General features: G+C 59.4%; 1 protein-coding gene across 1 annotated transcript in view; it reads left to right on the forward strand.

Moving 5' to 3' along the window:
- NFATC1 (nuclear factor of activated T cells 1) overlaps positions 1–22461 on the forward strand; it is a 95900-nt gene that overhangs the window by 36623 nt on the left and 36816 nt on the right. The window contains 2 exon segments of the mRNA XM_070420489.1: positions 6287–6342; positions 10488–10620. Of these exon segments, the coding sequence (XP_070276590.1) occupies positions 6287–6342; positions 10488–10620 (189 nt within the window).

Here is a 22461-nt window from a genome sequence, read left to right on the forward strand (position 1 = left end):
GAGCACTTTTCTCTCCCTGTTCCCTTGACCGAGTCCCTTGCCTCCAGGGTGGGAATGGGCGCAACTCCTGGAGGCGCTCAGCCTGCCATGGGTACCCAGGACCCCTGCTGCGGGCAGCTCCCCAGGCCACACTGAGGGCTCGGTCATGGCATCTTCACTTCATGGCCTCACAGGTGTGGGGAGCTTAGTTCAGGAATGCCCAGGCATCCTCACCGGGGCCCCCCGGGGCTTCCCTGGCTGGGTGCCAGGCTGTCCCTTGCCGGCTCAGGTTGGGGTGGTGGGGGCGTCCTCACCCCTCCATCTCCCGCAGCAGCTGGGCGCCTGGTGCAGAAGGCGAGACACAAACAAGAGGGCGGTGACTAGGTGTGACATAAACATCCTGCACCTGTGACAGCGAAATGCAAACATGGCCCCCACACCTCTGACACGCTGGTAATTTCACGTTTGGATTTAAGTAAGGCTGTTTGCGTGTTCACACAGGCATGTGCACGTTGCGTGTTTGCAGAAGGGAGTGCATTCCACATGTTTTCTCCTGGCAGAGGGCGCTCGCCCCCTCCTCCTGCATTCCCCACGAAGAGAAACCACTGAATCAAGTTAGATAAGAACACAGTTGGCCTCTGGTTTTCCAGGGAGGTCACCTGACCCATTTTAGTTGTCTTTAAACGCTGCCGGTGGCACCCAGGCCGAGTGTGAGCGGGAGAGCGTGGCTGTGGACGTCCCTGTCATTGCGTTGAAACCTCACAGAAAGGCTCCTGCAGCTGCAGCAGGCGTGGCTCTTGTGGGCGTCACCCTGTCCAGGGCTGCCCCCCCCCCCCCCCCCCCCCCCCCCGCCTTGGGCACGGCCTTTCAGAATCCACAGGAATCACTAGGCGCACATTACTCAATTTTTATGTGTTTCAGGGAGGGGTTCCTTCTGCCCTCCAGGGCTGGCCGAGCCCATGTTGCTCCGAGGAAGGGGTGCCTCTCCAGGGACCCCGACAGAGGACCACGATGGTCATCCGCATTGGGAGCAAGGCCCCTCTCGTGGAGTCGGCCAGGCCCTGGGTCAGCGAGGGGCCACGGGCCTAGAGAGAAGCGTCACAAAGGGGTGGATGGCATCCACACGGCTGCTGGCCTTGCACTGAGTCACACAAAGGCCCAAGGGGCAGTGCGCCAGCGTCTGGGACCTTTGGGGTTTGGCCTTTACCAGGGGGTCTCGGCAGGCCCTGCCAGCAGCCCATGAAGTGACTGGCGCTGGTGGCACATTTACAGCCCTTGGAATATAAGGAACTAAAATGACTTTGTTTTGTTAGTTCTCACCAGAGGATATTTTCCCCGTTGATTTTAGGGAAAGTGGAGGGAAGGCAGGTGGGGAGAGAGAGAGAGAAAGATTGGTTGCACTCACACAAGCAGGCCTGGGCATCGAACCTGCAACCCAGGTACGTGCCCTTGATCAGGAATTGAACCTGAGGCCCCTCAGTCCTCAGGCTGACGCTCTAACCACTGGACCAAACTGGCCTGGGCGTGGAACCGAAGTGATCTTAAATCAGCATGGTGCTCACCGAACCCAGGGGTGAATGAGACGCTTTTGCAGTTTTGTCTCACGGCTCAGGCATGGAGAGGGCATCCGCACCTCACCATGGGGAACAGCTGTGAGAGACAAGTGAGGCCCTGTCATCAGGACGCCTGGGCCTGAAGGGCCAGTTCAGGAGCAGTGTGTGCAGGGTGTGAGTGAGTGAGGGTGTGGGTGTGCACGACAGCGTGTACAGGGTGTGTGTGCGTGTGAGAAGGTATTTGTGTCAGGGTGCGTAAGAGTGAGCGTATTTGGTGACTGGGAGCGGGGGTGTGAGTGAGTGGATGTGTGTGAGGGTGTGTGAGCTGGTGTGTGTCAGGGTGTTTGAGTATGAGCAGGTATTTGTTTCAGGGGATGTGAATGTGAGCCGGTGTGTCAGGGTGTTGAGTGTGAGTGTGGTCCTAGGGGCTGCAGCCCACGGCCTGGCTGTGCTGTGTGGGCGGTGAGTGACACCTGGCGGCCTGGGTGCCCGGAGCTCTCTCCGTGGCGCCTTCGCAGCTGGGCCAGAGCCCACGCGGGTCGTGTTTCGCTAGCCCTGGTCATCCAGCTGGCGCTCCGTGACGATGCAGCACAGCCCCAGCCAGCAGCCCGCACCTCCTCCCCTGGTCTGGTCCCAGGGTCGTGGCCGTGTGGAGCCCGGTGTGTGTCCCGGCCGCAGGGCCGGAGGCCCGAGCCCTCCGCGTGAGGTCTCCAAAGGACGCCTGGAAGTCCCCCAGATGGGACACCGCAGGCGTGTGGTGCGGCGCACACGCCGGAAGTCATGACTTGGCGGGAGGAAGAGACCTCTCCTTCCAGACTTTCCTGGCGCTGACATGGGAAAGAGGACGGGCGACGTCCGTGCACCCGACAGCTGTCGTCACCGTGCTCACCCACGTCAGCCCTCCAGGCGCTGACCTCCACCATGCCCGTCCTGCAACCCGGGTGGGCGCACGGGGCCCAGGCCGGCCGATGGGTGGGCAGCAGAAACTTCCTGGACTGTGCTGGGAGTCACACTGGTGTCCAGTGAGTGGAAGAGCAGCTGTGAGCCCGGCCACCCTGTGTCCTAAGGAGGCCTTTTCCTATGCCTTTGGCCTCAGAATGGAAAGATGACCCGACAGTCTAAATCGTACAACGTTCTGAACAGTCGTGGGAGGAAATGAGGGGCCAGGAGCCCTGCGCTGGGAGGCGTGGTGGATGGGTAGCAGTGTCGGTGGGCCGTGTCTGCCGGTCCCAGACTCCTACTCCCCAGCCCCCCGAGCTCAGGTTCAGGGAGGTCCCAGGAAGTGCCCTCACCCCAAAGCAAGGGCTGTGGCTTCAGCCCAACCCAGGGGACCTCACTCCCTTCAGGGCTGTCCTGTGGGTCCCAGGCTGACCTCTGAGGTCAGCATTTGAGGGACCTGGGAGGCGAGTGGGCGGTGCACCTGCTGGTCCAGGAGGCGGGACTCAGCTTGGCCTCTGTGCCCTCTGGACCCTTCATGGCCCCGGGACAAGCCTGTCCCCCGGGCACAGTGACTGATGGTGGAGGGGCAGGGTGTGGGCAGGAGGGCCTCTCCACGGGCCCCCTTGGGGCTCCGAGAGCCAGGCACAGGCCTCGCATCCCTCCTCACGTGAGTTGTCACCGAAACCTCAGGGCGGATGGCTGGGCCTTCCCTCGAACTTGCCCCAAACCACAGGCCTCTTCCTCCAGGGTCTGCCCAAGGCATCTTCCACAAGGTGGAGAGTCATCATTCCAGGTGCTGCTTCTGTGCACCCGGCCGGCCCTGGCTCCTGGTGGGGAGGGTGTGGGAGAGGGCACGGCTGGGTGCCCGGCCTTGACGCCCTCTTCTCCCTCGGCTTCCATGACACAGCAGCGCCGCCGTGGCTGTGTGGGAGACGTACTTTTATGTCAGCTTTGAGGTGTAACTATCTCACAGACCGCACAGCTCACCTGCCTACGCCCACTGGTCTTGGTAAATCAGAGCCATTCCACCATCACACACCCCAGAACGTTTTCATCGCGCGGCATGCTCCAGCCTCGTCCCTGCGGGAGCCTGTGTGAGGACTGCGCTCGTGGAGGTGGACGGCGCCCATGTATGGCCAGCTGCACGCGGTTCTCCGTGTCGTGGGGCATCGCGGTGCGTCCACATTTTGTCTCTTGAGCCCAGTGCTGCATGAGCACCGGTGCCCGGGTTTCCGCATGGATGAGGGTGTTCCTTCGCTGGGCACAGTCCCGCGACGGCAGCTGTCGGCCACCTGGAAATTCCACGTGGGACCCTCTAGGAACCGCCAGGCTGGGTCCCACAGCATGTGGGTCATTTCCTCTCTATTCCCATCTCTGTGCCGAGCAGGCTGGTCCCAGTGGCTCTGTGGACGCTGTCAAGTGAGGCCTGGGAGGGTCCCGAGGACGGAGGTGGCGATGGGACGGACCTGGACGCACACCCTCAGCCGACCTGGCCTGAGTCCCTGGGACCAGCGTCCCACTGGCCCTCCCCTCGGTCAGGTCCTGCACACGCCTCTCGGCATCTTTCTGTGGGGAGGTGACCGGCGGTGTACACGTCACACACCTTCCCTGATAGCCAGCAGCCCGATGCCAGCACAGGGTGCCTCCCCAGGTGTCCCGTGTGCAGGCCGGACACGGTGTCACACAGGTACCGTGAGTAAGGGTGCAGCCCGCTCCTGCGGCCGACTGATGACCAGGAGGAGATGACGTGTGTGTGGCCGAGGGCCTGAGTAGCCTGGGTCCCCGGAAGTGGGCGTCATCGCCCTTGAACCAAAGACTCTGAACCAGGCCCTTCGTTATTCCCGTGCTGCTGCTGCCCACCGGCTGCCCGAGGCTCCCAGATCCTGGGCCAATCCTAGACTCTCAGAACCCTCCCGGCCCCCAAAGAAGGCCAGAGAGTGTCCCAGGACAGCTATGGAGGCTCGGGCCCCAGTGAGGACCAGCCGGGCGGAGGCGCAGCAGCCACAGGCCGCCACGGGAGCCTCCTGGCGGGTGTGGCGGGGAAGCCTTTCAGATGACTCACGCTGCAGGGAATTCCCTAATGACTGGGAATATTTTTACTTCTGGGCTTGTGCACAGTTTCCTACTGAGAACGCAGCGAGCTCCTGATAAGCTGAACACAAAGGCCCATTCAGGCCGATTTCCCTTCCCAGTAAAGCTGACGTTGAGCACAACACCCAGGCCTGGCAGGCTCTGCAGGAGGCGGCCTGGCCTGGGCCGGGCTGTGGAAGTGGGAGCCGCGGTGCTGACTGTTTCCTAAGAGTTCTCCATCGGCGTCTTTCACGCCTCGGTCCCGCCTCCCCTGAACAATGGCCATGTGTGAGCAGATGCTGTTTAAAAGGCATCAGCGCCCTTAGGGTCTCTGAGTGGACCAGGAGTGCCAGTGCCCGCCCTGGGGCTGTGGATCAACCACAGGCAGGAAGACCTGGGGAAGCAGGGCCAGAGCCCAGCACTTTGGCACGCCCTGGACGGGCGGGCGGGCACAGGGGGCCCCGGCTTTGAAAGGTGCATGCACTTTGGGGGTTCCAAGACCAAGTTGGACATCGGATGTGTGTGTTGTGCTGGTGCCAGTCTGTGACTTTTCAGAAGCTGTGGTGGGGCGGGCCCAGCCGGCTAGCGGGCGTAGGCGCAGGGCCCGGGCTGAGAGCTGCTTTGTCAGGCTCCTGATACTTCAAGTGCCTGAGCCTTCGTTCAGGTTCCGCCATTTCTTACTGGAGGGGGTGGGCGCTGACCCCTGGGGCCGAGGTCGGCATCTGGCCCGTGGGTGGGCCCGGCGTCCCCAGAGGCTGGTGTGGCCCAGCGGGTCGTGACTCACGCTTCCTCCCTGTCTCCACTCCACCCGCCCGGCAGTCACTGTGAGGGAGGAAAAGGAGCTTGTCTAATTTACTTATAACTTAGGATTTGTGACACACATTTCTTCTTTGAAAACAGCGCGTGTGTAGAAACTAATGCTTATAGGAGAACTGACTGTATAAACAATAACAAGGAAAGAGGCCTTTGGACCAGGCGGGGCGGGGGGCGGGGTTGACAGGGGCTTGCAAGCACCAGAGTGTGGTTTGTGGAAGGTCCTGGTTATTTGGGGCCCGACCTGCCCCCCTGGGGCCCCGGCCCAGGAACAGATCCCTTCCACAGGCCCCTTTGTGAGACTTTTTATGTTTCCTAAACATGCAAACAGCCACGGGGTGAGGATAAAAGTCCCGTGGGCTTTGCATGTCTGTGTCCTGACCTGGCAAGCAGTAGTCAAAGAAAGGACTCTCTCATTTACCCTGTGGAGCTGGCTCCCCGAAGGCATGGGGCTCTGCAGGCTCGGTCACTGCACCGGGGGCCGGCCGAGCTGGCGGGAGAGGGGACAGGGCATTCCCTGGGGTCACCGCGGCTTTCCTGGGCTCGAGCTCCCTTGGATGTGGGCGTGTGGAAACCCTTCCCTGACTGATGTGGGGTGACACTGGGCAGAGGGCAGTTTCTGGGGGAGTCCCCCACCCCACAGCCCAGACCTGCAGAGACAGGTCTTTGGGCTCCGCCAGGTTTCCTGCGCCTGAGTTTGAGTGTGAGTCTCCCAGCGTCTCCCCCCTGGGCCTGGCGTCCATCCACTGTCCCACAGACGTGACTCTGTTCTTGCCGAGTAGCAGCCAGCACGACAAGGCCGAGCCCGGCGGGTGGGTCCCCTACTCGGCCGCTGCTGTCCCCAGGCCATCTGCCTGGACCGAGGTGTGTGTTTTCGGGGGATGCGCTCAGTCAGGCACCGAGTAACGGACTTCCCGTGCCCTTTCTTCTAGACGGCCACCACATCTGGGAAATGGAGGCGAAAACCGACCGAGACCTGTGCAAGCCAGTAAGTATCTCTCAGACGTGCACATGCGGTGCCAGGCGTGTCAGGGGGCTCCCCACTCGGGGGCGGGTTCCTGCCGGAGGCACGTGGCCTCTTGTTTGTTAAAGTGGAAGGACTAAGAGAAACCACAGAAGGACAGTGCAAGAGAGAAGTGGGTGTACAGCACTCCCTGGGCCAGGGCTCCTGGGAGGCAGCGAGACAAGGCGCAGGGCGGCCGCAGAGACGGACCCACGGGGCTGGAGGCCTCACGGCGCTTGTGTGCCAGCTCCTGCACACGGCCAGGACAGGAGGAGCGTCATGCCCCAACACGGGGCTTTTCTGTGGCCTCTGCTGTCATTGCCACCAGGGCCCCACACAGACGACTGCCCCCCAGGAAGACCGCTGCCCCGAGCCTCTGAGGGTGTGGGACCTGTGTGGCACGCAGGTGGCACGGTTCCACCAGCTTCCTTGGCAGTGACTTCTTACCCGTCCCCGTCAGAGAACACTCACCGCTCACCAGACTCTTGTTTTGAACCTGAAACGGGTGGAGCTGTGCCTCTTGGGCTGGCCGGTTCCCTTTGCCGATTAGCCAGTGGCCTGGAGGCCTGGGAACACCTGCCCGGTGGTGGTGGGGCCACTGAGCTGGGTCTGGGGCCTGCAGGTGGCCACATACATGTGCCCACACTCAGCCTTTCACGGCTTTTTGGGTACCTAAGAAATAGTTATTGTTTCTTTGATTGGTTGTTCCCGGAGAATGCCTTTTGTCTGAAGTTACGGTGCTGTCCGTTAGCTCTCTCGGTTACCGTTAGCCCGGTGTGTCTTCTGGGTCTCTCTCCCTGACCTGAGCCTTTGCGTTGAAGGGGCTTCCTGAAGACGCAGGAGCTGGGCCTTCCTCCCGGGTGGTGTCTCATGGCGCGGTGTGTTTGGACTGTGGTGCTGAAAGCGATGGTGATTAGTAGCTACCATGAGTGTGTGTTTCCCGAGTCCTGGAAAAGCTGCAAGAAGTAGGCTGACATGAGATGCTGGGGCTAGCGAGGGATTTGTGGAGGATATTCATAGTTCTTCCATCTCCATAGCACATTCCACTGGTGCAGGGGATGGGAAGTACTGTTCAGGTCAAGTGCTTAATTCGGGGGACTCCTTGTGGGTCCTGCACGGTTGAGCCGGGTGAGCAGGGCACCTGGGTCATGGGGTCGGCTGAAGCGATCTGGGTAACTGCTCCCTGCTCTGAAGCGGGCGGGGCCTCATGGCTGCCCCACGGGTGGCTCCGGGTGGTGCTGGGTGGCTGCTCACAGTGGCTCTGCCAGGACAAAGCATCTTCCACCTGGGGTGTGGCTTCCTTGTCCACGCTCCACACCACTTTCCGGGCCTCGCAGGTGGTGTCAGAAGGAGATCCCTCCCTGGCCCAGGGCGGACCTGTGTTTAGAAGTGTGCTGATGGAGGTGGGGGGACTCACCCTGGCCTCACGGGCTCCTGCTGGCTCCCTCTCCTGAGGAGCCCGAGGACATGCTGCAGCCCCGGGCAGTTCAGCTTCCAGACGGGGTCCCAGCCCGGCAGGCCTGTGGGCTCCCGAGTCAGCGCAGGGCTTATGGTGAACGGAGACCTGGTGGCTGGAGACACGGCCCCATCTACCTTCCAGGGCGCACCTCCCTGCCTCCCTGAGTCTCCTCCAACCCTGTCACACCACAGGGCGGCCTCACTCCTGCTCCCACCCCCCAGGCCGGTCTCCCCCTGCTTCCCGCCGGCTGTGGTGCCACCCCCAAGCCATCTTGTCCTATCAAGATAATTCCTGCTAAGTTTGCATATTCAGATTTTCTGTCACCGAGTTTTCTTTTTTATGTTGAATAGTTGCATTTTTAAAGGAAGCTTGACTGTTAGTTGTGTGTTTTAAAAGGAACGTACATGTGGATACTGGTACACTTTCTCACAATTCCATCCTTATCGCTTAAATGAAGTTCACCTTTATGTTTTCCCTAATTATAAAAAGACCGTCACATTCATGGTGGTCATTGGTGTGGGTATGCATGCGTGTGTATTGTCTACACCTTCACACACACATGCACATACATCACAGTGTGTGTGTTTTTAAACAAAGCGGGAGTGTTCTGTGTATAGAGCTTATATGCTATCGTGAGCAGCTTAGACAGTGGATATTCTTAGAGCGAGCCCCCAATCTACTGAGTGTCATTTGTTAGCCTTATTTCTGCCCCTGCTCTTTCTTCCTTACCTCTCCCCTGCTGGGTATTTCAGCCCCGTGTTCTGGGGGGGGGGGGGGGGGGGGGGGGGGGCGGGGGCGGGGGAGCGTTTGTCACAGAATTTGTCTGTTCAGAGAGTGGGAAGCCTATCAGCCTGTGCCCACATCAGAGCCTGGCCCTCCTGTCACTCAGAATTACAAATCCCGGCCCCACGGAATCCAATGTGCTCCGAGGGCGCGTTGCCCCGCCTGGCACGTCACGGGCTCCCTTGGCCACAGCCGCCCCTGCCTCCTCACACCTTAGTTCCAACCTCAGCCCAAGGAAGAGCTTTCTTTCCTGTCTCTTCTCTGACTCTCCTCTGTGGAGATGAGACTGGTTTACTGTCGACTCCGTGATGCCAGCCACGTGCCAGGCCCACCATTACCACGGTGTCTCCTTCCAGCCGAGTCCTCGGGAGGCGACCCGAGAGGTAGCGACTTTATCCTTATCTTGCGGGTACACATGGGAAACTGAGACTCAGGCGTGCCAGAGCTGTGGCTGAACCCAGACCTGGGTGACCCGGAGCCAGGCTGCTCCCCCCCGCCCCCCGGCCTGCAGGTGCACAATTCGTTCCCAACATCACCCCCTTTGCCCCTCTGGCTCTGCGGCCACTTTTGGGTAAGGGACGGCAGGCTGAGGCAGAAGGAGACGGTGTGCTTGTTGCTTCTTCTGAATGACACGAAGTTATTAAAACAAGAAAAGCATGTGGCCCAGAGCCAGCGTGGTCCCAGGGGACCCCCTCCCCGGCCCTGCCATCCATGTGCCCTCAGCAGCTGGCTTCGGTGCCTCAGTTTCTCTGCCTGTAAAAGGAGAAGGCTTGGCCTGAAGTTCTCTTCAGTTTTCTGTGTTAACATTCTCAAGATTTCATTACTAACATAATTCAGTCAATGTTGGCTATTAATCTGGGGAACAAGCTACAACTAGTTTAACAAAAATAAATTATACAATGGATTTGTCTTGTTCATTTTTCCTGCTTGTTAACTGAAATCATATGACCAAAAAAATGGTGGAACTTTTGGGATGTGAAACGTTCCCCTACCCCACCCCCCGAAATCCAGTGCAGCTCCCCCTCCTCCTGCAGAGCACGTGCTGCTGACCTGCTGACAGCCACACAGGGACGGCCGAGGGAGCACACAGGTGGCCAGGGTGCGGGTGTACCGACCCCGCCGTCTCTCTCTCCCCAGTGCCCCGCTGCCTCACTGCAACGTGCTTTTATAGCTGTACTCGAAAGAGCATGATGCTAGACGGTTGCTGATTTTTATTTTAATACACAGGGAGGTAACAGCAGCCACATGAACCCGCCCTGTTCCATCTCGGGCTCCACCTCCTGACTCTGCCAGGCGCCCAGTCTCCATCTTCTTCAGTTTGAGGGAGCCTGGGTGTTGGTGAGGGGCTTTGGGCCTTGTCCTAACAGGCCCTGTCCCCAGAGACACATCTCCAGGACGCACCTGCCCTGGGTCGTCATTGCCAGTTGCCTGGACAGGTGCTCCTGGCTCCATCCAGGGGTCCGTGCCAGGGAGGCTCGTTCTCATTTTCAAAGATCACTGACCCTTTGCTGTAGGGCAGACGGAAGCGTTTGGGGTCAGCGGCCGTGTGGCTGGTCCCCTCTCAGCATCTGCACTGGCCTCTCTCCTGCGCCAAGTCGGTGGCATCTTAGCTGAAGCCCCCAGTCTGCGTCCCCTGCACACGCCACCTCAGACCACCTCTCAGCTCTGGGTGTGCAGGCCATCGAGGACCCTCTTCCCTGCTAGCCCACATGGGACCGGCAGGCCGGCCCGCACACGCGTGTGCCCGCTCACGTGCAGGCTTTCTGCGGGTGGCTTCTTCTGGCAGCCCCTTAGTGGGAGCTGTTCTCCACGCGGACGAACCCTCTCCGGGCAGAGCCTCTGCGTGGGAGAGTGCTAACCGCCCCTCCTGTCTGCCCTCTCGCACTAGAACGCACTGGTGGTCGAGATACCGCCGTTTCGCAATCAGAGAATCACCAGCCCCGTCCAAGTCAGCTTCTACGTCTGCAACGGGAAGAGGAAGCGAAGCCAGTACCAGCCCTTCACCTACCTGCCTGCCAATGGTAACGCTATCTTTCTAACCTTACATGCTGCGAACGAACCGGTGGGGTGCTTTTTCTAAAAGACGCAGAAACGATGAGCTGCTGTCGCTGCAAAACAACACGGTCGCATTGTACCTTTAAGCTGTGTTACTATCCTGTTAGCAAGACCATGTTGCCAATTCTTAAAAAAAAAAAAAAATAGTGAACCTTCCAGTGTATTTTCCTTTATTACTGTTGCGGGGGTGGGGGGGGGCGCATATTGGGGTAATTGCTGATCATTTTGTGGGCTGTTTGCAAGTATGTAACAGCCGGGGCGGGGGGGGGGGGGGGGGGTGGACGGGGGAGGGGGGAAGAGAAGGTGCGTCCCTCCTGCACTCAGAGCTGAGTGGGCTCGTGTGCGTTTAAATTCTATAGCTGTGCAAGGTGGGGAGCAAACAGCTGTAATTATTTTGCAGGTGCCTTTAGAAATAAACCCTTGCTATTAAGCCTAAAGGCTGCTGCCTGATGTGGTCATTAAGTAACATTGATGTTTTTGTACTCGTGCTAAAACCCACACGACTTTGTTCCTTGAATAATTGCAACGTCCTGTGACCATGAGGCTTTTTACCTGTTCCTCGGCCACAGAGTATGCTCTCGTTCAGCTGGTCCATCCGCACATGTTGAGGATGGCTTCTTACCGCTTTTTGAAAAATCAGTTCACTTGTCCATTTTTCAGGGTCCGTTATTAAAGAAAATAGCATCATTTGCGTTTCCACCCCCTGCACTCGTAGAAAGTGAGGGTGTGTGTGTAGAGCCCACGCCCAGCGTGAGGTGGCCCGTCACCCCGGCAGCCGGGGCCTGTGTGCACAGGATGGCGCGTGTTGTCCTGGGTGTGTGTTTCGTGGAAGCCCAGCTATGCAAACAGTCTTTTAATACTGTAGCCTTTGTTCTGAAAACACACGAGTGAAGAGGGAAATTGTACTCTGAAAACTAATGGCAAGAGCAGCCATGTTGTTATCTCAGTGAAAGGGAGACTTTTTTGAAGGTTTCTGTTCTCTCTAAATGTAAAATGCCATTCACATAGACAGATCATGGAAAGCTCTTGCACATCTGTGTTGATACCAAACAGTTGGAATGAACTGTCCTTGAGGCAAATACTAGCCATGCTTTTGAAGGTGTGAAAAGTAAGATTTTGTTGGAAAATTGCCATATCGTGAGTGCGTGCACGGAGCAGGGGTGTGGCTGTCAGCAGCTCGTGGAGCGGGTTCCAGGAGAGGGTTGTTCCCGATCGCGTGGCTGCGGGGCTTTGTGATCTGTATCGCACGTGGGTCATGAACCTCTGGAATAAGGTTCAATAGCGCTTAAAAAAAAACATTTAGTCTTTTTTTTTTTTTTTGAAAATGTAATGATTATGTTCTAATTAAACTTCAAGCATGATTGACCAGATATTGAATGTTTTAAAGAAAACCTAGGCCTTATAAAGAAAATTTTCTTTGTAAAGCAGTTCAGAAAATAGCTCTGCAGTCCCTGCTCCAAGTTCACAAGTGCCGAGGGTTACACACGACCCATGTCAGAGGGGAAGGAGCCTGGGTGTGACATGCACACCCTCTTCCAGGTGGGGGACTGAGGTCTCCAAGGACACATAACTGGGATCCCAGGGTGATGCTGGGCTGTCCGTGTGCCATCCAGGGTCACCCACCTGCACAGCCATTCAGTGCTGCAGTCTCACTCCCACAGAGCTCAAAGCTGCCCTCTGCCCCAATAACCACGACCCCACCCTCTAGGTCTGCCCCGGGTCCTCCATCACCACGCTCTAGGTCTGCCCCAGGTCCTCCATCACCACGCTCTAGGTCTGCCCCGGGTCCTCCATCACCACGCTCTAGGTCTGCCCCGGGTCCTCCATTACCACGCTCTAGGTCTGCCCCAGGTCCTCCATCACCACGCTCTAGGTCTGCCCCAGGTCCTCCATCACCACGCTCTACGTCTGCCCCGGGTCCTCCATCACCACGCTCTACGTCTGCCCCGGGTCCTCCATCACCACGCTCTACGTCTGCCCCGGGTCCTCCATCACCACGCTCTAGGTCTGCCCCGGGTCCTCCATCACCACGCTCTACGTCTGCCCCGGGTCCTCCATCACCACGCTCTACGTCTGCCCCGGGTCCTCCATCACCATGCTCTAGGTCTGCCCCGGGTCCTCCATCACCACACTCTACCTCTGCCCCGGGTCCTCCATCACCACGCTCTAGGTCTGCCCCGGGTCCTCCATCACCACGCTCTACATCTGCCCCAGGTCCTCCATCACCATGCTCTAGGTCTGCCCCGGGTCCTCCATCACCACGCTCTACATCTGCCCCAGGTCCTCCATCACCATGCTCTACGTCTGCCCCGGGTCCTCCATCACCACACTCTACATCTGCCCCGGGTCCTCCATCACCACGCTCTAGGTCTGCCCCAGGTCCTCCATCACCACGCTCTAGGTCTGCCCCGGGTCCTCCATCACCACGCTCTACATCTGCCCCAGGTCCTCCATCACCATGCTCTACATCTGCCCCGGGTCCTCCATCACCACGCTCTAGGTCTGCCCCGGGTCCTCCATTACCACGCTCTAGGTCTGCCCCAGGTCCTCCATCACCACGCTCTAGGTCTGCCCCGGGTCCTCCATCACCACGCTCTAGGTCTGCCCCGGGTCCTCCATCACCACGCTCTACATCTGCCCCAGATCCTCCATCACCACGCTCTACATCTGCCCCAGATCCTCCATCACCACGCTCTAGGTCTGCCCCAGGTCCTCCATCACCACGCTCTAGGTCTGCCCCGGGTCCTCCATCACCACACTCTACATCTGCCCCAGATCCTCCATCACCACGCTCTACATCTGCCCCAGATCCTCCATCACCACGCTCCATATCTGCCCCAGGTCCTCCATCACCATGCTCCATATCTGCCCCAGGTCCTCCATCACCACGCTCTACGTCTGCCCCGGGTCCTCCATCACCACACTCTATGTCTGCCCCGGGTCCTCCAGCACCTTCATCACCATGCTTTCAATGACATCTCACCTGGACCCCTCTCCCTCTGGCTGGTGCCCCTGCTTCACCTACAGAGCCCTGGTCCATCCCATCAGCAGGGTCCATGAGGCTCCCTAAGGCCTGGGCTTCCCAAGCCTTTCTGGTGGTGGGAGCCCTATTTTCCTCAGGCCCTCATCTCCTTTCACCACTTGTCTCTGAAATTTACTCCTTATCTACGAAACTGCAGGTGCCCATGCTGCCCTGGGAGCGACCCAGCCTTCCCTGCCTTCCTGGGCTGGGTCCACCAAGCCCTGTGGGGTTGTGACCGCTCAACACGTCCCTAGCCTGTGAGCTCCCCGAGAGCAGGGACCTCCACCTGCATCTGACTCCGGGCCTGACTGTGGGGCTGTCCTTGTGTGGTGTTTAAGATAAATAAATGAACAAATGATACACTAGAGCTCCAGCAGCAGTTTTGTTCTGGTGTTTTCCTCGCTGTGCATTGCCGCCTCCTTAGCTTTGGAATTGAGTGTACTCACCCCACTAGTGGGTGGGAGTGGGCACGGGACCAGGTGCCTGCCCTTGTGCCTTGCCCCGCCCCCCCCCCCGGAGGTCAGTTAGAGCGTCTCCACCCAGTACCCCCATCACTGAGACCGATTGCCACCCTGAGTTCCAAAGACACACTGCCCCGTTGGGCTCTGGTGGTGGTGGGGGAGGGGGGGGGAGGGCGTGGCATTCATCAGGAGAGGTTCGCCTGATGCTAAGGTACTTTGGTTTGTGTCCCCCTCTCTCAGACCTCAGTGGTGAGGCTGTAACGTCCTCCTCCAGGTTTGGGGGCCTTGTCCACCTGACCACGGCAGAAACGGCCTCAGGTTGCTGTTTGCTAATGGAGACAGGCAGATTCCCTTCAAGCTCATGAAATGTGCTGTTGAAACATACAAGACGATGGACACAAACCCATTTAAATCCCACCCCTGAAATTCATTTTCATGTGCAAATGTGTAAGGTCAATCCTCATCTTAGGTTTTCCTTTGAAATTGGGTGGAAGTAAGGGGATGGTGGGGCTTTCCTGCTGTTGGCTCTGGGACAGGGACCTGGGGAAGGCACTGCCCTCACAGAGCCCCCAGGGCCGGCCTCGCCTCCTCCGTGCAGGCCGCCAGGCCTCTCCGGTGTTAGACGTGGAGGGTGACAGTGTTGGTGGCTGGCAGAGGCAGAGGTCTGGGAAGGACCCACACCTGTTCACCCTCTTGTTGCCTTCCCCACCTCATGTCTCAGCTCTGATGTTACCTTCGATGACAGCAGATAAACCTCCAGCCATCAGCTCCCAGGGGTGACGCCCACTCCCACCCCTACCCTGTCACGGCCGAGTGCAGAGGCCACGGTCGGGTGGGTCGTCTGGCTGCTGGTCTGCGTGGGCTCAGGGTGGTCGGCTCCCTGACCCTCTCTGGGGGCTGAGTGTTTAGTGGGGAAAAGCTTCCAGATAAAGGCAGGGCCGTGAACAGAGGCACAGCTCCTAGGAGAGCCCTGCACTCACCCCAGCCGCCCAGGGGGCAGCACGCAGGGCAGAGCAGAACACTTGGTGGGATTCTAGAAAAGCTGCCCGCGCTCACACACAGCGGGAGCTTCCTCAGGGTGCTTGCTTGTCGCTGCTTTTATTGAACGGAACCTGCCCCGTCCGCCTAGTCGTGCCCTGTGGCTGAGGCCCTGGCACCGCCACAGGACAGAGATGCTGCCCAGTGGCCCCTCGGTTCTGAGAGTTGTTCCACAACATCAGATGGGGTCCCAGGGCCTGCCTGGGGGTGGAGGTCCACACCGCTGTTTCCCCGGTTGGGACCGGCAGGACAGGGGCGGGAGCTCACAGGATAAAAAGAATTCCAAGTTGGGACCTCAGAATTTCATAAAATGAGAAAAATAAATCATGACACATTTTTGGGGTCTTGGGGAGTTGGTGATAGGTCGGGGCCCTGCGGGTGAGGGGCCTGGAGCTTCCCTTTGTCGGGTCCCAGTGGCCAGGACTCCCCGGCTGGGACCCACTTGTCCTTCACAGACACAGTCCTGGACGGAGGCCACGTGGTGATGACGATGCAGCTGTTTGTCCCCAACAGGACCTCTCGGGACTGAACCCCTGGGAGCGACCGCCGACCAGGGACAGAGGTGCCCAGGATGGCCCTGCCTGCGGGAGGGGGTTTGGAGCTGGAGAAGGACCTCCACCAAGAGGGGGGCCCTCAGCCGTCCTCTCGTCGCTAGAGGGACCCCGGTTAAGTCGGTCATCCTGCTCCGAGGATGCCCTGATTGAAAACACATCTCCACCTCCAGAGGGAGAGAGGGGAGTAGATTTCTTGTTTGCATTACTCAGTTCAGACGTCGGAGTAGAGTGAGAAGAGGGGAGTGGCCACGGGAACCGAGCCAGGTGCCACACGGATTGCCCCACAGCGGCCAGAGCAGGGCCTGAGTGGCAGACAGGTCTCTGCAGATCCCAGAGTTGTGGCTGACCATGCGAGGGCCCACCTCCAGCCCCCTTGGTCTGATGCCCGCCGGCCCGCCCCAGCTCTCAGGGCAGCTGGAGCGTGTAGATGGACCTGGACACGCAGCCTTCCCTCCGCCCGGCAGCCTCAAGCGCACAGTGAGCTCCAAGTCCACCAAACGTTTTGGCTCATTTCCCCCCAAGTTCATTGCATTAAAGTTTAACCCCAAAGTACTTAGCGTTGTGTACGTGGTATACATCCTAACAGTGACTTCAGGTGGCCACTGGCTTCTGTGAGGTGTGCTGGCTGGACCTGAGCCCTGGACCTCCCGTCTCCTGCCCAGAGCCCCTGCCCCTCACCCCGGGGCCCTGCCTGGGCCGCAACTCATAAATGTCCCTCATTTTATAACAAAGAAATGAGCCCCTGGGAGCTTGAGCCGTTGGCCCCAGACACACAGGGGACACACCCCCTCCTCACTTAAGCAGCTGGCCCTCTATGGGGCGTGCATATCTGACCCCATGGCCGGTCCTCTCCAGGCCTGAAGGGCCCTGCATTAACCTTCAGAAAGGCTGCCCATGCCCCTTCTGCCGGGGACTGTTCTCATCTCTGTCTGACAGGAGCAGGAGGTGCAAGGCGGGGCTCAGCCAGGGTCCACGCTGCTCCCAGGCTGGTGCCTCATCGCAGAACACCTGCGGGCTTTCAGATAAAGCAGATCGTGCCGATATTTCTGACCCACGCTGTGCATCCTGGGAACTTCCTCCTAAAGGCAGATGAAGCTGAGGGGGGACAGGTGGGTGGCCGGAGGGGATGGCAAGGAGAAGACGCCGTCCCAGTAGCTGCTCCCTGCAGGGCCCCGAGACCCAGGACACTCAGCAGGCAGGCCGCTGTGGTCTGCAGCATAGCTGGTCCCATAGCATTCTAGAACCTTCCTCCCATGGGAGTAAGTTGGTATTGGGAGCGGGGCCAGCCCCCAGCTTTGTGCACCGGCTTTGATGTCACATCTCATTAAAGGCTCATTGAACCAAGTGACTGTTCTTATTAAATTCCTGTTTTTACTGGCTCTCGTGCTATTCCAGCCAGAAAAGGAGGGACCAGTGTCCTAATCTCTCTCCACATTTTAAACCTGATGGAATAGAGGTGCCCAGGTGATGCCCTGGGAGGGGTGTGTCCCCTGTGGCTGAGGGCCTGGCACCGCCACAGGACAGACATGCTGCCAGGAGGCCCCATGGTTCTGAGAGTTGTTCCACAACGTCAGATGCGGGTCCACAGGGCCTGTCCTGGGGGTGAATGTCCACACCTGCTGTTTCCCCAGCTGGGACCGGCAGGACAGGGGCGGGAGCTCACAGGATAAAAAGGAGTGAGGACAAGGCCAGGTCTGGGGGTGACTGTGTTGCTCAGCGTGTGATGGGGATCTGGAATTGGGGGGAGAGCGGGGAGGGGAAGCCGTCCACCCTCGCGAGGCTCAGGAAGCCTGTCTTTCCACGCAGGTTCCCTCCTCACCTCTCCTGGCCTGCGTGGACCCAGCTTCTGAAGCATGTGTCTGGTCCACATGTTGCTGACCTCCCGTCAGGGGATCAAGTTGGAGCTGGGAGGGCCCCACATGTTAGAAGACAGAGAATTGGGGCACGTGCTGGAGGGGCTACCCTGGCCCGGACGGTCTGCGCCAGGACCCCAGCTCACACCCTGAGCCCTCTGACCCGGCGTTCCAGATCACAGGCCGCGCGTTGGAAGTGGGACTAGAGAGCCCTGGAGAGATCCGGGCGGGGATGGCCATGGGACAGGCCGTGGGACAGGCATTGGGATCTAAACCAGAGGGAGGCCCGTTCCCAGGAAGCCTGTCCCATGACATCTCCACAAGGGGGTCTCGTCACGGCTGTAGGACACTTCCCTCCCACTCACCCTGGGGGGCCCCAGTGAGGCTCCCTGGGCCTCAGACCAGAGCCAAGGCCCTTGGCGAACAGCTGCTTGGAGGCAACCGCATATTGTGAATCCTGTTCCTTCCCACTCAGTTCTGGCAATTATTGATCTGGAAATTCGATCAATGTATTTTTTTATGTGTGGTCTATTTTGACTGTAATCTGTCATCACCCTAACCGAATGACAGGTCCCCACATCAGCAAACCTGGAAATGATTGGCTGGTGCCCACCTGTGGCCATGAAGCGGCCGGCACCCAGCCAATGATGCGCTGACCACCTGGGGGTCCATCCCTGACGTCCAGCGGTCACTCAGGCTCTGGACCTGGAGAGTGGCCCTCCTGGCCCCAGGAGCTGGCAGTTCACGTGGTTCCCACCTGCTTCCTCTCTCCTTCTCTGAAATAAGTCATGCCCTGAAGTTATCACTCTGGTGTGTGCGTTGATGGTAAAACTCGGCTCGAATGTTTGCAACAAACAGGAGATAGTCTGCTCTTTGTTTTCTGGGGTTTAGAACAGAACCTGTTTGCCCAGGTGTAGAAGGGGCCTCCCCGGTAGAGTCTTTCAAGCTGCGACGGTTGAGGTCACGGAGACGTGCCCACACAGTGAGGAGGGACACGGTTAGAGGGTGAACCCCGCCTGCATCCAGCCCCTTCCACAGTCCGGTGGTTAGCGTGCATCCAGTCCCTCGGTCCCGTTACTGCCTGGTGAGCAGATGTTACTGCAGATGAATAAGGGAGTCTATTGGAATCAGGCCGCCATCACACCACGCCACAGGCTGCGTGCACACACCACTGCCCACAGTCCTGGAGGCCGGGGTCAGAGGTCAGGTGCCGGCAGGATGGGGACCAGTGAGCACCGCCTTCCAGGCTGCGGACGCCACCTCTTCCCTGTGTGGTCACACAACTGTGGGCAGAGTGAGATCTCTCTTCCTGTTAAGACCACAGCCCCCTCGGACCAGGGCCACCACCCCCCGCTTAGGACCCATTTAACCTAAATTACCTCCCAAAGGCCCATCTCCAAATACAGTGACACTGGGTGTTAGGGCCTCAACCCATGGATTTGGGGACACAGTTCAGTCTGAACCCCAGAACTGGGCTGTGCTCCCCCCCAACTGCTGGCCCCACAGCCAGAGGCAGCTGTCGGAAGCAGGAGGGGACCCAGCAGTAACCCAGGTGTGGAGTCTGTGCCAGTGGCTTTGTTCCTGAGGTGCCCTGTGTCCCTCACCAGCTTGTAGATAGACACTATCTTTGTCGCAGCGGGAAACTGAGTCCCAAGGGAGTCTCGTGATTATCCCCTCGGCCGATAGCCTAGTGGGTGACGGCAGGACTCACTCCAACCCAGGCTCACCCCGAGGGAAGCTCAGGGCAAGGAACCGGGCAGGGCTGTGACCATGGTCCCCCCGCCGAGTGAGGCATGGACACTGTGTGTCCTTCCAGGTCCGTGTGCAGGAGAAGCACGTGAGGCTGCTCATTAGGAAGGAGTGTATCAGATAAAAGTGTCTGCCCTTTCTCAGGAAGCTCCTCCTGCCTTCATTTGCTTCCCCTTTCACCAGGGGTAGGGCTGCACTGAGGTCAGAGGCTGCACTGGGGTCAGAGGCTGCACTGAGGTCAGAGGCTGCACTGGGGTCAGAGGCTGCACCGAGGTCAGAGGCTGCACCGAGGTCAGAGGCTGCACCGGGGTCAGGGGCTGCACTGGGGTCAGAGGCTGCACTGGGGTCAGAGGCTGCACTGGGACAGGAGGCTGCCCTGGGGCTGGAGGCTGCCCTGGGGAAGGGGCTGCACTGGGGTCAGAGGCTGCACTGGGGTCAGAGGCTGCACTGAGGTCAGAGGCAGCACTGGGACAGGAGGCTGCCCTGGGGAAGGGGCTGCACTGGGGTCAGAGGCTGCACTGGGGTCAGAGGCTGCACTGGGGAAGGGGCTGCACGTGACAGTATAATTTGAACTCCAGGAATTCACACAGTGGGTTGCATTTGTATCTATTTAAAGTTCCGTCATAGTTTCTAAATAACACAGTTGGATTTGGGAGGCACTGTACTCAGGGGGCTGGGTCCCCAAACGTTTCCATTACAAAGGGAGAGAACACCTGTCTTTAGGCCCCTCAGGGCCACCACTGGTTAGAGAGGATGGGCCCAAACCCAGACTCAGGATGGAATTACTGGGGTTGCCCTTGAGGAGGGATGGGGCTGCTCAGAGAACAGGCAGGACACCGGCTTCCGGTGCTTGGTTCTGGGCTGAGCCCAGACGGGCAAGTGTGACGGCCGTGGCGGCATCCCCACACTGCTCCACGTGTCCACCTGTAGGCGAGGGAAGGCGGTCAGTGCGCTCAGCGTTTGACAGCGAAAGTGAGAAAATGTGCTCTGGGTGAGGACCCACAGGCCCTGACCTTCTGGACTCCCTGCCAGGCAGGAACATCATGTTGCCCCCCACACCCCAGGGAGTGGCCCCGACAACTGTCTTTTTATCCAAGAGGAAGCCTGGGGGTGGAGGCCAAGCGGAGACCAAATTTGATTTTGCACCAGCATCTTGTCGCTGCCCAGGGCTGAGTCACTGTCAGCTCAGCCCACTGGCCGCCTTCGTTCTGTTCACCAATTAAAACACCCAGGCCAGGCCGGCATTGCTCAGTGGTTGGGCATCAGCCCGGAAACCAAGAGGTTGTTGGTTCAATTCTCAGTCAGAGCACATGCCCCGGCTGCAGGCTTGATCCCCAGGAGGGGTCATGCAGGGGGCAGCTGATCGAGGATGTTTCTCTCTCGTGGATGATGTTTCTATCTCTCTATTCCTCTCCCTTCCTCTCTCTCTAAAAATCAATAAAAACATATTTTAAAAGAAAATGAAAAACAAACAAAAACAAAAATCAGCCAGTGGTGGCCATTTACAGATGCACCCCGGGGTGACAGGCAGGGTAGAGATTAGCTGTTCACCCAACATCCTGGGCCCAGGCCTGTTGGCTTGCTCTCTGGGGCGAATTCTGAGAGGTGTCAGATGGGTGTGTGGATGGGGTGACGGTGGCTGAGCCTCGAAGGGGCAGGGGCACATTGACTTCTGATGGTCTGTGTGAGAGGTATGGCGGTGGGGCCCATCTGGGGGCCATGAGGACCGGGCCCAGAGCCTGTGCACGTGGCACCTACCCTGGGAAGGTGGGGGCCTAGGTGGCAGGTGGGCCTGCAGGAAGCATACCTCCCCCTCCCCCCGCTCTGGCCACAGGACAGAAACTGGGGCGGAGCCACCTCCTCAGAAGGCACCTCCCACCACCATTGCCCTGTGGGGAAAAGGAGCCCAGTGGCCCGACTTGGATTTCTCTGAGCGATGCCAGGAATGTTCTGGAATGCTGTTTGGCCCACAGACCGCCTTTGCAGGGGAGCTGCGTGGGGCGGGGCATCCTAGGACAGAGCCTCGCCCACTCTCATTGTCTCCAAAGTTGTCGTGTGCGTGTGGCAGAGGGAGAAGACCCTGCAGCCTGGCTCCTGGAGACAGCGTCTCAAGGCTGTGAGGGATGCCCCCGGGGTGGGGGTGGAGGTGGGCCTGATGCCACCACTCCTGGGACGGAGCTTGGAGCCCTGTCAGTGAGGCGCTGGTGTCAGGCACAGGGGGCCTCAGCGCCCCGCACGGAGCAGAGTGCAGCTCCGGGGGAGGTGGGGCCTTCGGGTCAGACCCGTCTCTGCAGGGGGCAGTTGCTGGGCCGCGCTGAGGGGGGCCCAGCAGCCTGAAGACCAGCGCTGACCACTCCCCGTAGGCTGTCTGTAGCAAGCGTGGATTATAGGTGCCCCTCCGCTCACCTCGGTGTCCCTGGCCTGGCCTCCCTCTACCAGCCCTCCCGCCGGACCAGCAAGGGGTGGACGCAGGGAGCCTCCGAACTGGGAGGAAACTGCTCCCGGTGGACGAGACCCGCCCGCCAGCAGCGAGACAGGCGCACTGCTGAGGCCTCTGCGCGAACCGTCCTCCTCCCTCACTGACGGGAAACAGGAGGCATCTCCTCGGTGGCTGATGGGCAGGGAGGTGTTCGTTTCCTTTGAAAACCACACGAGAAACAGGCACAAGCAGGGTCACTTCCGTGGACACCACAGGAGCGTGGGCTGCGGCTCCATCCCTGGAGGGTCGTGTGTGCCTTCCCGAGTTACCACACGCCCACGGCGGGCAGGGGCACCGCGCCTGTCTGTCTCAGCCTGCGGCCAGGCAGTGTGTCCTGGAGCCCCTTCCTGGTGCTGACTCATTAGGTGTCTCTGTCCTGGGGTTGTCCCCAGAGCAGGCAGGGCAGGGATCACCTTCGTTACCTGCACTCCAGTTCACTCCCCAAGGGGGTCTGTCTCGTGGCCTCGTGCTGGGCCTCTGGAGCGGGCCTTGGGGTGAACGGGGAGCATGGTGCCAGCGGGGAGCAGACCACCTCGTGGGTGTAGAGTGGCAGCGGCTGCAGACACAGGGAGGGGTGTCTGAAGGGAGAGGGCCTGGTCGCCTGGAGTCCCCGGAAGCTGGGTGGGTGGGTCCAACCTGATGAATTCAGCC

This window comes from Myotis yumanensis, unplaced genomic scaffold (genome assembly GCF_028538775.1).
Source record: "Myotis yumanensis isolate MYYU_CA2020_CCGP unplaced genomic scaffold, mMyoYum1.0.hap1 SCAF_7, whole genome shotgun sequence".
Taxonomy (NCBI): domain Eukaryota; kingdom Metazoa; phylum Chordata; class Mammalia; order Chiroptera; family Vespertilionidae; genus Myotis; species Myotis yumanensis.